The sequence below is a fragment of the Cebus imitator genome, unplaced genomic scaffold (genome assembly GCF_001604975.1).
Source record: "Cebus imitator isolate Cc_AM_T3 unplaced genomic scaffold, Cebus_imitator-1.0 Scaffold39, whole genome shotgun sequence".
NCBI classification, from domain to species: domain Eukaryota; kingdom Metazoa; phylum Chordata; class Mammalia; order Primates; family Cebidae; genus Cebus; species Cebus imitator.
In genome coordinates, this window is record NW_016107354.1 from 447271 (window position 1) to 462068 (window position 14798).

A 14798-nucleotide genomic window follows, 5' to 3' on the forward strand; every position below is an offset into this window, starting at 1 on the left:
GTTTGACACAAAAGAAGGCAGGAATGGAGGAATTGAGGAACATGTCATACAAAATAAATAGCAAAATGGCAGAAATGAGACCTTGCTTGTTAGTAATTATGTTACAGTTAGTGGATTAGATTCTCCTGCTAAAGGCAGAGAGTAGATTTTTAAAGCCACAGTCCAATGACATGCTGTCTACAGGAGATCACTTGAGATGAAGATACAAATAGATTGAAAGTAAAAAGATGAAAAAAGATATTCTATGCAAAAAATAACCAAAAGAAAGCTTGGGTCACTATACTAATAGCAGACAAAATATATACTTTAAGGCAGAAATTATTGCCAGAGACAAAAAAGGACAATATATGAACAGTCTGTCAAGAAGATACATGGTGCCTGATACATTGTTACATAAATACCCCTGCTTCTGTTCCATGTGTACACACACCTGCCAACCCATAAACTCAGCCTCAGGAATTTAGATGCTCTTTCCATGGTCATCAACATGGACACCATTCCTTTTATAGCACAGGAGGCCTTTTCCAAATTCTAAGCTGAAAGCATCCTTTCACCTGATTGATGTTGAATTTCTCTTTGCCACACAGGTACGAAGATGCCCTGGTGCTCCTCCTCACAGAGGTGTTGAATCGAATCCAGTTCAGATACAACCAGGCCCAGCTGGAGGAGTTGGACGACGAGATTCTGGATGACGATGTAAGTAGCATGCCTTGATTGATGAGTAGTCTTCTGGTTTGAGTTCTACATTTGAAATTTTTACTCTCCTTCCAGCTCCTTTTGGCTTATTAACTGTAAAAAATGTTTTACATTTTTTTATCTATGTGCAGTAGAGATAGATAAAAATGTTTTACATTTTTTTATCTATGTACAGTAGAGATACAAGTAGAGACACCATATGTACAATGAAAAGTGGTTTAGTGAGAACTCCGTATCCTGTCTCCCCTGCCTTGCACCCTCACTTCTGCTCCCCAACCTGGGCAGCAGTCAGAGCCAGCTGGATGCTTCTGGAGACCGTTAGCAAGATTCTGAACCCATGAGGCTAGGATGAAAGGATGTCTGTTTGGAGTATATTATGCAAACTTCTGTTTTTTAAAATCAGCCTTGAATTTATTGATGCTGATCTGCCCAATGTTAATAAGGAAAATGTCTTTAAGGAAACAATTCCAGTGGTTTTTTTTTTTTTTTTTTTTTAAAACCATCAGGCACTTTAAAGTTTTTCAAATAACTGCTATTGTTCTCAAAGTAAGAGTGACTTTGGCATGGTCGAGAGCTTATGGGTGGTTGGTCATATTTGGGTTGCAGAGAGCCCTTTGCTTAGCCAGATAGCCTGGATTTGAAGCTTTGCAACCTGGGGCATGGAGGAGATTGGAGGGCTGGGTGTGGCATTTCTCTGAGCCTTCATGTCCTCATCTTCCAAAAGGGAAATGATGTATCTTGATTCTTAAATGTCAGCATGGATAAGAATCACTGCAACAGCTTGTTAAAGCAGATTCTGATTTTGGAGGCTTGGGGTGGGAACCACAGAATTTGTGTTTCTGACAGGCCCCCGGGGGATGCTTTTGCTGGCTGGCTGTGGACCCCACTCTGAGTGGCACTGAGTCAGTCAGTTATGTGAATAGGGACATAGTAGTGGACTGCATCAAGAAGGTGATGCGTGATTATTTCCAACAGATGATTTTGCAGGTGGCTCTCCATCTCTGTATCCTATAACCTAAGGGGAAAATAGGTTATTCTGTGTGGATCATTTACTTTCTGAGGAAATAGTTTTTTATGAAATTAACTCATTGTTTTAAAAAAATTCTAGCTTGGCTTTTTTATAGTACCAGATAACCTGGTTCTGTCATTTTCCATTTCTTCAGAATTTTGTATCTGAGAGTGGACTTGAGGTTGGCAAGGGAGATGAGAGGATTCTGGGAGAGCTGATTGTCCTGTGCTTCCCCCACAGCAGCAGACGGAGTGGCAGCGGTACTTACGGCAGAGCTTGGAAGTGGTGGCCAAAGTGATGGAGCTCCTGCCCACGCACGCCTTCTCCACACTGGTAATGTGCTGTCTGGGGAGTGGGGAGTGGAGAGTGGAGCATGGCTTGTTGACTCCTCTCTCTCTCTCCCTCTCCCCTTTTTCCCCCCCATATGTAATTTTTAAAAACAGAATAATAATTACCATTACTGAAGCTCAAACTAAACAAATGTTAACATTTCCACAAAATATTAAACCAACTTGTGGAACCCTGTTTAGTCTTGGATATAATAGGAATTTGACTAATGTCTTAATACTTTTATCAGTAGCTTGCAAGTGTCCAGACTGAGTGGGAGCTGTTACTTATAGGTGTTACATTGCTGAAAAGCTGGCCTTTGTAAAGCTCGCTCTTGGCAAATTGCTAGCGTTCTCTGCCTGTGTCTATACGTGCTGGAATCTTTCGTTGTAAGGATTGATTCCCTTCCCTAAATGGTGCTTGTTATTCAAAGAGATTTCATTAAATTCCTCTCTTCTTCAAGGCAAAGCAGTTACTAGAGTCATCTTTCTTTTTTTTTTTTTTTTTGACGGAGTATTGCTCTGTTGCCCAGGCTGAAGTGTGTAGTGACACAATCTCGGCTCACTGCAACCTCTGCCTCCTGGGTGCATGCAATTCTCCTGCCTCAGCCTCTCGAGTTGCGGGGACTACAGATGTATGCCACCACGCCTGGCTAATTTTGTGTATTTTCAATAGAGACCAGATTTCACCATATTAGCCAGGATGGTTTCGATCTCCTGACCTTGTGATCCACCCGCCTTGGCCTCCCAAAGTGCTGGGAATACAGGTGTGAGCCACCGTGCTTGGCCACAAGGTCATCTTTCACGTTGAATGACGCTGCTATACTTGTGTTCTCTCCTGGAAAGCTTCGTTTTCTTTCGCCATCTGCCTTTCTTAAGGGCTGTCATGTTTTAATCTTATTGGTGAGTATAGCAGCTTGAGAAAGAAAGATGCAGCTCTGGTTATGACGTCCTGACTGCTACTTGAGCAAGGGAACTGACTTCCAAATAATTTGGCCCATCTTTTCACTTTGCCGTGTACTTTAATAAGGCATATCTGATATTTTCTCTCAAGGGTAGAGGTTCCCTTGAATTTGAAGGGAGATAGGGTCCCTTTTCAGAGTTCTAGAAGGTGTAGATCATTTCAGGGTTTGATCTCTATTAGGAATGTAATAGTCATACCACAGTGTCCTTTGCTTTAAAAGAAAAAAAAAAAGGTCAAACTGATATGTTTTCTTTCTTATTCTGTGTATTCATTGGTGGTTTCAACTGTAGAAACTGTAGTGGGGGGGCACTGAAGAGGGGTCATAGCTTTTTAGCTGCATTTAAAGGTTCCTAGAGAAAAGGTTTTGATTCTGTCCCTCGCCCCATAGGTGCTTGTAATGTTTTATTGTTAAAAATACTATTAAAACTTGGATTTATGACTTAAACATTTTTTTTTTGTTTCTTTGTTTTTAGTTCCCAGTTCTTCAGGACAATTTAGAAGTTTATTTGGGATTACAGCAGTTTATAGTTACTTCAGGGTCAGGTAAACTGATTTTTATTTTCTAATTTAACCAAACATTCAAAAAACCACCGGACTGGTATTTCATTACTGCTGCTTTTGCTGTTGGAACATTATTTCTTCCCTGCAGCCTTTCCACTGGCATCTCTCCCCACTTCTAAACAGGGAATGTTTTTAAAGGCTTATGATAAAAAGAAGCTGTTGGGGGAGGTAAAAGATGAGGTCATGACAGTGTACTCTAAGGAGGTGTTTGGAAAAGAACTGATTTGGAGTAAAGAGATAGAACTTACTGAAAACCCTTTAATATTTCCTTATGTCCTTTAGACCAGCAGGTGCACTAGGGAGAACATGGCCTTGTGCTTTCCTGTTTCCTGCTCACTGTAGAATTGGAAGGCCATAGCGCAGCTGATGGCCCGTGGTCCCCGCGCCCCCTGCACACGTTGTGAGTGGCCCTAGGGGCTCTGACCAGAGCTGGTTGGAAAGGCTTTTGGCTGCTGTTTACAGGCCCTGCCTGCTTAGGGTTTAGGGTTAGCTTTCTTTGTTATTTTGTTGATTAACAATAATAGTAATAGCTTCCATTTGCAGCTCTCATTACATGCCAGGCACTGTGTTATTGACTTATGTTATTTAATTCTCTCCATTGTCCTGTGAGGTATAAGGGCTATTACTAGTTACCCCTATTTTATATAAGAGGAAATTGATGTTCAGAGATGTTAATTTACCCAGAGTCCCATGGCTTGTTGGTACTAGTCGCATGGTGGTGTAATAGGGAATGATAAAAAATTGAAATAGCTAACACCTGACATTTATTTTTGTCAACTGAAAACACCAGTAACTGAAAGCCACATGTGTCCTCCCAGCCCCGTCAGCTGCTGTGCGCCACTTCCTTCATAGTGTGCTTCTTACGGGACCTGTCCCGGCCCTGGCGTGCAGCCCCTGTGTTGGGTAACTGCTGTTTCAGCTCAGCACAGAGCTGCCCAGTGTGGACCCCGTCTCCTGGGCGACCTTATGATTCATGGCAGAGCCTCCATGGGAGCTCTTTCCGAGGCTTCCCTTCTTGGTAGCCCTGTGACAGCTGGTTTCCATGACTGTATAAGCTTCTAAATAATCTAGTGGGCCCCAGGAGGTTGATGGGACTTGGCATGACCTGAATGTAGGCCCTGGCTTTGTAGATAGGGTAAGAACTTTAAAAAGATACTTTTCAAAACAAACACACCTGTAGAATGTGCTGTCACCACTAATGAAAATCATTTGACTGTGTAGAAGTGCTACAGATGCTTCCAGAAGCCATTCTTGGGAATAATTGTGCCCAGGTGGTCTTCCCTTCAGGACCACTATTCAAATTAGAATGTACTCAGCACCCTGAAGGCACTATATTTGACCTATTAAAAAAAATCGAGCTGGTGCTCTTTCCTCCCCACATTGACTCTTCAGTGTCCTGTTTGCTGTTGTAGCTGATGCTTTTACATTCTGCTGCGTCTGTCTTTAGGTGAAAGTCTAGTGAATCTGAAACCCTATTTCTGGGACATAGCTGATAATTCTGAGCTCCTCACCCTAGAAGGATAATCTGATTTATTTTTCCCTAAATGAAATACTGCATACCTGCTTTCACTAAAGCCTATTGACTGGCAATTTCACAGAGCTCGGCTCTTCCAGATCATTTATAAATCTCATCCTCAGCACTGATCCTTGGCTTGTACTCCAGTGGCAAAACCTCTCAGGCCAGAGAAATGCTTATTTCCTGTTTTAAAACGAGCTCTCTCATCCATGACGAAGCATTCCCCAATTTTCAGTGGCTCAGAAGCCAAGTTTCCAGTGCAAAGGCTATTAACAAATGGAAACTCTGAGTACATTTTTTCCCCTGGTTCCCATAGCCATTTCCCCCCTCAAATAACCACCATGTCACACCAGTCAGTAAGCCTTATCCCTCAACAGCAACCGTGCTCTCTTGTCCCCGATAGGCTCTGGCCTCTCCTTCATTTGCATTTGCTTTCTCACCCAGCCTTTAATTCTTGAGTCTCCGCTGGAACCTGTGTAAACGGGCGCCAGCCATGATTCTTGCCCACTCTTGGTGCAGTGACCGTGTAGGACAACGGGATACATGTTTTGGCGGGCAGTGAGGCCTGCAGGGTGGTTACCCAGCCTGGAAGCCTCCCACTTTTCCTTTGTCAGTGCATTTGGATTCAGAAGCTCCTGTGTGCGTCTCACCGTTTCCCCTCCTGCTGCTGTGCCTGCCTCCACTTCCCTGTCAAGACCAAGGCACAGGTTGTGTTGCTGGACCACATCGGCTGCTTTGTGCAGCTCTGGTTTCTGGCAGGTCATCCTTTGCTCTCTCTTTCTTTCCTACCTTATGTGGGTTAAGAAACCCTCATTAGTGATGTTCCCCTTGCGCCTCACTGATGTCGGCACGTGGCTCCAAAACCTCCATTCTGTATTTGGCTTCTGCCACCCCTCATTGAGACAATATTTCTCCTCTAAGTAACCCTTTAACTTTTCTGGCGACCCATGCAAACTTTCCTAAGGGATTATTTTGTCTACAAAATGCATTGTCTCTTCTGCTTGGGTCCATTTATGATTTATGATTATGATTTGTTTGTCCTCTCAGAGGGAAATGTCTCAGTGCTAATTTTTATACCTTCCCTCCACCTCCCTCAACTTCTCAAAAAGAGAAGACTAGATTTTATTCCCCCAGGGCAGTGATTTGCCAAGGAGCTGTTCTTTGGATGTGGTTCATGTCATATCTAGACAGTTTCAGATGACTTGGTTTATGGAAGATAGGACTTCCGTGTGGCCATGATGTTTTGTCCCTCCAAATCTTTCAGCGTTATTCTTATTTGAAGGTTCTACTTTGCAGATGTTCTGTGCTTTTGTGGGGAAATCTGAGCGTTGGCCAGACAGAAGAAAGTGTGGGTGGATCTGAACAGCTTATCACAGTGGGACGCCTGGCCTGTCCCCTCAAGTTTAGTTGATGCCCTGCATGACTTTTGTGGTGGTGATATTAGGTTTCTAGGCTGGAGGAGGGTGTCAAGTATAGAGAACTGGATTTGGGGTATTTACTGCCCATGTGATTGTCTGTCTTGCAGATAGAGCAGGAAAGAACCAGTTATAATTTTGATGGACATGGATCTTAGATGCACATATGTATGAAGTGGAACTGTATGGAATTGCAGTTTTGTTGGGTCAGAAGTGATCAAGCGTCAACAGTTTCATATTGTTAAAACTCACAGTTTAAAACACACACCCAGCACTTCCAAGCTCTTTTCCGTCCTAGGTACTAGATGCTAGATACCTATAGTTTTCATCTTAGGTACTGCTCTTTGCTAGACAAATTAGGACAAGTTGGGAGGGATCAGGATGGCAAGGATTCTCAGGAGGGTAACGGCGGGGAGGGAAGGGACCCAGGGCTGTATTTCAGCCAGGAGGAGATTTGGAAGGATGCCACCCCCATGTTCACATCTCCCCAGGGCTGTCCTGCTGTCAGCAGGTTTTGGCTTGTTCTGTGTTTTACCCTTAAGGAGTGGGCCAGGGATGATGATGAAGAACCACAGGGAGACATATTTTACTCGTGTTTCTTATCAAGTGGTCCAGAGACGGAAGGGCTCCCTTGAGCTCCCTAGCAGTCAGCTGAGACCCACTCCTGCTGTGTCAGTGAGAAGGACTTGAATTAGACCTACAGGTCTCTGTTCCAGCCTGAAAATTCTTACTGTCTTTTGGACATTTGTGAAGAGAGGGATCCAAAAGCTAAGCAAGTGACTGAACTGAGGGAGGATATTTTTGCCCTTCATCTTCGCATCCTCCTTGCCCAGTTTGGAGAAGTTGTGTTGAAAGTAAGGAAATTTCAGACCTTAGTAAGTCACTAATTCTTTGTTATTTATAATAATTACAAATACTCAACGATGTTCTGTAGCTTAGAGTGTTATATATAATAGTGACACTGAGGCTTAGAAGGGTTGTATGAGGTACCGATCCTGGAAGTGGCAGGGAATCTGTGTGTTTGGAATCCGAATCCCAACTATTTCATACTGTGTCACCTCCCAGACTTCAAGGATGGAGTGCTAAGTGCACCCCTGCTCTCTTAGCAGGGGCAGGTCCTAACTGTTGTTCCTTGGAGATTGCATTCTGAGATAGGGCGCGATTTAAAAGGCAACAGATTCGGAGTCGCATAGATTTAGTGTAGAACACCAGCCTTGCCCTGGAAATGTGACACATGCTGGGTAAATTCCTGGCCCTCCCTGGGTGCACCTCCTTGTATGTAACAGTGTTGGTGTGAGGACCTTACAGGGTCAAAAGGAATCCACGTTAGCACACCCCAGGCTGTCTGTCCCTCTTCCCCACTCTGTCTCCGTCCCTGGCCTCTGGAGCACAAATGTTGTAGTGTTAGGTGGAGGCTGGGCCCAGTTTCCCTGCTTAGTACTGCAAAGCAGCTGGTGGGTTCCTTTGTTTTGAGAATTGGTTTTGCTGCGTGTGGCTTGTTGGACGAGCTGTTATCTGTAGTATCTAAAGCGTGCTCTTCCTGTGAAAAACTGTCTGGGGTGTTGTGTTCCAGGACACAGGTTGAACATCACTGCGGAGAACGACTGCCGGCGGCTGCACTGCTCCCTGAGAGACTTGAGCTCCCTGCTGCAGGCTGTGGGCCGCCTGGCCGAGTACTTTATCGGGGATGTGTTTGCTGCGCGGTTCAATGATGCCCTCACAGTCGTGGAGAGGTAGGCTGGCGGTTACCTTATGGAGCTCTTCCTTCTTCAGAGCTCAGTTTACCTTCTTGTGTGAGGGGCAGCATATTGCCAAATAGCTTCCGCTCTGGCCCCAGGTAAATCTAGGCTCTGCCACATACCAGCTGATATGGAACAAGTTACTTAACCTCTGAACTTCAGGTCCCTCATCTACAAAATGAAGTAGAAGTAGTTTCCTGTAGGTTTAGTGTGAGAATTAAATGAGATAAAGCACTTAGCACTGTGCCTAGCACATAACAAAACACCCGATCAGCCATTTAAGCTATTGTTTCTTTGAAGAGCTTGTGTATAAATGTAAACACAGTTGTAGACCCAGGAGAAACCAGGGGAGGTCAGTCTTCATGTCTTTCCTCATAGGATAAAGGGACATTAAGAAGGCTCTACTGTTAAGGAGTCAACTCCACTGTCCAAGTAGGCAGCTAGATGCCCAGGGTGGGGCTTTTTGTGGGTTTTCCAGTCCCATTAGGGCCTTGGGAGTGAAAGCTGGGTAGCCTCCACGCCTGGCCTGAAAGGTGGTTCCCAGCCTTTCACCACTGGGCTCCTTTTCTTCTCCTTCCTCATGGGCCTCACACCAGGATTACAGCTGCACTTGCTGAGGAACACTTCATTCCACCCAGTCACCAGTTCCTCCTCCCTCTTTCCCTCAAAAAACCCAAGATGTAAGTGATAGGGCATTTAGATCGTTTCAGGGCAGCTGTTGAATTGGTTAGATCAAAACTGAGTAGATGTGGATCCAGCCCAAAGCCAAGACATCTGATGCTTTGACTGGCCTAGCAGCCGCATCACTGGTCATGTGCAGAGGGGAAATGAACCTCAGGAGCCTGGGTGTGTGCATGCCAGACTTCGCTGCAACATCTTAGCTGACAAGCAGAGATAGCCGAGGGGCTGACATCCCTTAAAAGTCAGATTCATGTTAATAATAAACGGAGCACACAGTAGTAGGATGTTTTCTGTGTTTTTGCACACGTTCTTTCATTTTGTTCTGTACTTTGAGAGACAGGCATTGCTATTTTATTTTTGAGTACATGGTGGCTCAGTGATGTGTGTGCCTTGCCTTGGTTCACACAGCCCCTGGGAGGGAGGGTGGATTTTAACGGTTTCCTGGGTCCACATGTTTTGCTCTTTCCAAACGCAGTGTTTCTGCTACCAGTCCGTTTCTCCTCTTCTTCCTATGCTGGGCCCATTTGCACAGTGGTTTAACAGGGATAAGACATGTCTTTCTGTCTGAAATCCAAAGATAAGAAGTTCATTATTTGAATTTACTCTGTTAAGCAATATAGATATATCTGTCAGTCCTCTCAGCTTTGTAGTGAGATGATATCTCAAAGATCTGGAATCATTTGATAGGTCCTTATAATATACACATCTTTCTGCACTGCTTAGATTGCAAGCCCAGTGCTTAAACATACTTGCTTTAATATTTTGTCTTCATTTAGAATAAAATGTGAGAGAAAGCTCTTATGACTACATAACCTTAATAGCCAGTATGATTAGCAGTGTTTCCATTTATTGGTTGCGTAAAACAAAGCTAATATTGAAACTGCTAAACATAGACACATTAAAAGATGTTTGGAAATCCATTTTTAGTGTACAACAGAATTTAGAGTTAAACACCAGGTACATATTGGAGTATTGCTTTCTGATAATAATTGTTCTGATCACAAAGACTTCGTGGGACTTCAGGAACCTTAGTTCTTTTATCCTCACTTTCTTGACTGGCCGGAAATGCTCCATTCTCATTGCTCCCCAGCAATCAGTTTGTATTTGTAACAAGCTCCTTAGTTGATTGTTATGCTGGGACAGAGACACACACTGCCTTCCCTGTCAGCTGCTCCCAGGTTTCCATGCAGAGTAGGCACAGAGAGAAACTAGCCAGGTCTTGAGGTTTTCCCCCTTCACTCAGAAAGGAATGTCTTTTAACTCCAGGAATGGTGGCTCACCTGTAATCCCACTACTTTGGGAGGCTGAGGCCAGCAGACCACTTGAGTCCAGGAGTTCAAGACCAACCTGGGCAACCCTGTCTCTACTAAAAAGACAAAAAAATCTAGCTAGGCATGGTGGCATTCACTTGTAGTCCCTCCTACTGGAGGGGGCGCCGGGATGTTGAGGCTGCAGTGAGCCAAGACCACTGCACTCCTCTGGCCTAGGTGACAGAGCAAGACCCTGTCTCAAAAAAAAAAAAAAAAAAAAAGGGGGTGGGGGAGAGAAAGGAATGTCATTCTGTTTGTAATGAAAGAGACATTTCCCATTTCCTACTAGATTGAGCTATTAGTTACTGTGTTTAATGCTTATTAGTATCCAGTGAGCCCTTGAGCAACCAATGGACTCAACAACTTGCTTCTGAAAGAATCGTACTTGAACATAAAACACCTCCGCCTATTCTAGAAATATTGGCTCCTCTCATCTCCCAGATTTTATCAAACATTTTCAAATTCGAAGAAAAGTCGAAAGAATTGTACAGGGAATACCCATATACCCACCACAGAGATTCTACAGTGGACAGTTTGCTGTATTTTATTATATATCTATCCATCTGAAACATTTCCTTTTAGAAATGATTTTAAATACAGGCTAAGATGGTTTTATCATTATGAATTTTATAGAAAAGCCCGTGTCATCCTATTTTGATAAACTGCCAAAAGATCAGGTCTGCTTTAACACAAACACACACACACACATACACACACACACGCGCGCGCGACAGGGTTTTGGTCTCACTGTGTTACCCAGGCTGGAGTGCAGTGGCATGATCCTAGCTTAGTTCATCTTCAACCTCCTGGGTTCAAGCAATCCTTCCATCTTAGCCGCTCCCAAGTAGCTGAGACTGTAGGCATATGCCACCACATCTGGATGAAATTTAAAAAGACAGAGTCTTACTGTGTTTTCCAGGCTGGTCTGGAACTCCTGGCCTCCAGTGATCCTCCCACCTTGGTACCCCAAAGTGCTGGGATTACAGGCATGAGCAACCACACCCTGCCTTTTTTTAAAAAACTATATTTTTTTCTCCTCATTTATAAAAGCATTATGTATTCACTGTAGACAATTTGGATATAAAGAAAAATGAGGGAAAAATCATCCATAATCTACCCACTCCATCCTCCCCCCTAAAACAGGCGGTACCAATAAGCATATTCTGGTGAAAATTCTTCCTGCCTTCTGTTAATAAATGAACATTTATGATCTATTCTGTATATATATTTAGTACAACCATGTTGTGTTTAAACCATCTTGACTATTTATCATTAAATATGCCTGTAAGCATTGTTTTTATTGTATGTATTACATTGTATTACATCCTCTGCATTGGAATTGTTTTCAAAATTTTTGACACCTTAAATAAGGCTTTAGTTAATGTGCTTGTATATAAATCTTTATGCATGTCTCAGATTATTTCCTTGGCATAAAATTGAAGGTTTGGTCTTGATTCTTTTTCATATATGGAAAGAGTCTGCCCTTAGGCTCTTTGTTGGTGCCTTGTCTGTTTTGTCTGTCTTGGTGCATAAGCTGAATGTTCTTGTTTACCTGCCTCTTTGCCAACAGGTTGGTCAAAGTTACTCTGTACGGATCTCAGATAAAACTGTACAACATTGAAACTGCGGTGCCATCAGTACTGAAACCTGACCTCATTGATGTGTAAGTCCAGAGTTTGATGTTTGTGCGTTGTTAGGAAAGACCTTGCCCCCAGTCTCCAACTGATTTTATTGAGGAAAAGGAACAGTAGTGGCTGCCGTGAATGGGGAAAATCTCTTAAACTTCAAACCTAGAGAGATTTTTTGACTATATGTCTGGGGTGGAGAGGGTTGGAGAAAGTGGAATTAGGTAAGTGAGAGCTGGGATGGAGTTTGCTTATAAATACAAAAACTTGTACACAATTTCAGGAGTTTCAGAGCCCCTCCTTTCAGCCCTGAGGAGCTCTACAGATGTGGTAGATTGACTGAAATTCTTATTCCTCAGGCTGACTTTGATGTCCTTTCTCCTAATTTTGATATTTAGAACTTAAAGGGTTAACATGATTCTAAATACAAAATAAATATTTAAATATAAAATACAAAATAACCGTGTGGTCACTATGAATTTCAAACTTTGAGTAGCTATATTTTTCTTAAAGTACTAGCATATTTTCTTACCCAACTTCTTATTTTGAAAAAGTTCAAACCTATAGAAAATGGGAAAAAGTGCGGCTGGGCGTGGTGGCTCACGCCTGTAATCCAACCACTTTGGAGGCCAAAGTGGGTGGATCACCTGAGGTCGGGAGTTCAAGACCAGCCTGGTCAAAATGGTGAAACCCCGTCTTTAAAAAAAAAGAGAGAGAAAGAAAATGGGAAAAAGAGTAGAATAAACACCCATGGACTTTCAGCCTAGAGTAATCAATGATAAATATTTTGCCACATTGGCTTTTGTTTCTTGTGCCCTCTCTACACACATGCACACAATATATGGTGATTATTATTTTTTGCTGAGCCATTTGAAAACTGCACAGCTGGGCATGGTGGCTCATGCCTGTAATCCCAGCACTTTGGGGGGCTGAGGCGGGTGGATCACTTGAGGTCGGGAGTTTGAGTCCAGCGTAACCAACATGGTGAAACCCCGCCTCTACCAAAAAATACAAAAATTAGCCAGGCATGGTGACCCTGGCCTATAGTCCCAGCTGCTTGGGAGGCTGAACAAAGAGAATCACTTGAACCTGGGAGGCGGAGGTTGCAGTGAGCTGAGACTGCTCTCCAGCCTGGGTGACAGAGTGAGACCCTGTCTCAAAGAAAAAAGAAAAAGAAAGAAAATGAATTGCAGACAACATGTCACTTTACCTGTAAATCCTTCAGCCTAGAAATAAGTTCATTCAGTTTCATAACTGTGATAGCATTATCAGCCCTCAAATAATTTCATACAATAATGTCACCTCATATGTAGTCCATATTCAGATTTCTTCAGTTGTTCCAGGAATGTTTTTATAGCTTTTTTTTTTCTTGGATACAAGTCTAACATGAGCCACACATTAAATGTATATCCTGTAATCTAGAACAGTTCACCCAGTTGTGTTTGTGTGTCTGCACGTGCATGTGCGTATGAGAGTGACTGAGACCTTTTGCAGATCCAGACCTCAATTTCTTTTTAAAGCATATCTTACAATCTGGATTCGTCTAATTATTTCCCTTGTCTTAGATTCAGTTTAAACATTTTTAGCAAGGCTTCTGCCGAGGCAATGATGTGCCTTTCCTCTTGCATCATGTCAAAGGCTGTTAATATCAAATTTCCCTATAATTGTTGATGCACAGTTTGATTTTAAAATGGTGTCTAGGCTGGGCAGAGTGGCTTATGTTTGTAATCCCAGCACTTCGGGAGGCTGAGGTGTGAAGATTGCTTGAGGCCAGGAGTTTGAGAGGAGCCTAGGCAACATACTGAGACCCTGTCCCTAGGGGGAAAAAAATAATTAGCCAGACACAGTGGTGCATGCCTATGGCCTCAGCCACTTAGGAGGCTGAGCCAGGAGGATTACTTGACCCCAGGAGTTGGAGGCTGCAGTAAGCTATGATCACGCTGCCGCACTCCTGCCTGGTCAACAAAGTGAGACCCTGTCTCAGCAACATAAATAAGTAAATAAAGTGGTATCTGCCTGTATCCTAATTCTGTCTACTGAAAGGCCATAGAAACAATAAGACTCCAGTAGCAATCTTACCCCTTATCCCCAGGTCTTGGTTTTTCAAATCCATTCGCCAGAGTGCCTTGGAGAAAAAGCTCAAGTCTGGGGCAGGGTGGTGGTGGAAAATCTTGCTGAGTCTGCAAGTAAAGAAGTGCTCAGTGAATGTTGGGAACATGTGAAGAGGATGCAGGGGCCAGCTTGAAAGGGTTCTTCCAGGTATAATGAGTTATACCAGTTTCAATGAAAAGAATCCAGGCATTCAAAGTGATTAACAGGCCAGGCCAGGTGCAGTGCCTCACGCTTGCGATCCCAGCCCTTTGGGTGGCTGAGGCAGGAAGATCGCTTGAAGACAGGAGTTTGAGACCAGCCTGGCCAACATAGTGGGATCCTGTTTCTACAAAAAATACGAAAATTTGCCTGGCATGGTGGCATGTACCTGTAGTCCTAACTACTTGGGAGGCTGTGGCAGGAGCCCAGGAGGTTGAGGCTGCAGTGAGTCATGATCGTGCCACTGCACTTCAGCCTGGGCAACAGAGCATGACTCTGTTTCAAATAAACAAACAAATAAACACAAACCCAAAGCAATTAACAAAAAAAGGACGAGAGAGAAGGGAAACCGTTTTCTTAGAGAAGAATGCCAACTAATGAGCAGAAAAGGAAAGATAGAAAAATTACCAATTCACAATGACCAATGTGATACTGATTTAGGCAGGGATCTTTAATAGGTGCCCAGACCATGAAGAACAGTGTCTTTGTGTCACCTCATAGTAGTATCACCTTACAGCTTACTAATTATTACCGAAAGGTAGTTATGTTTAGGTACGTTAGAAGGCCTGGTGTTTTGAAGCTCCAAGACAGCTGTTTCTGCTTGCCTAAGATTGATTATTATATTTGATAAACTGCATACTTTTTT

General features: G+C 43.3%; 1 protein-coding gene across 2 annotated transcripts in view; it reads left to right on the forward strand.

Annotated features, from left to right (window-relative positions):
* The window catches only part of XPO6 (exportin 6), a 123208-nt gene that overhangs the window by 88429 nt on the left and 19981 nt on the right, over positions 1-14798 (forward strand). The window contains exons 10-14 of one of the 2 annotated variants that reach the window (XM_017525721.2): positions 588-696; positions 1946-2038; positions 3469-3538; positions 8061-8220; positions 11788-11880. In XM_017525721.2, coding sequence (XP_017381210.1) covers positions 588-696; positions 1946-2038; positions 3469-3538; positions 8061-8220; positions 11788-11880 — 525 coding nt within the window. The remainder of the gene's footprint in view (positions 1-587; positions 697-1945; positions 2039-3468; positions 3539-8060; positions 8221-11787; positions 11881-14798) is intronic. The other variant, XM_017525723.2, reaches the window with a different exon arrangement.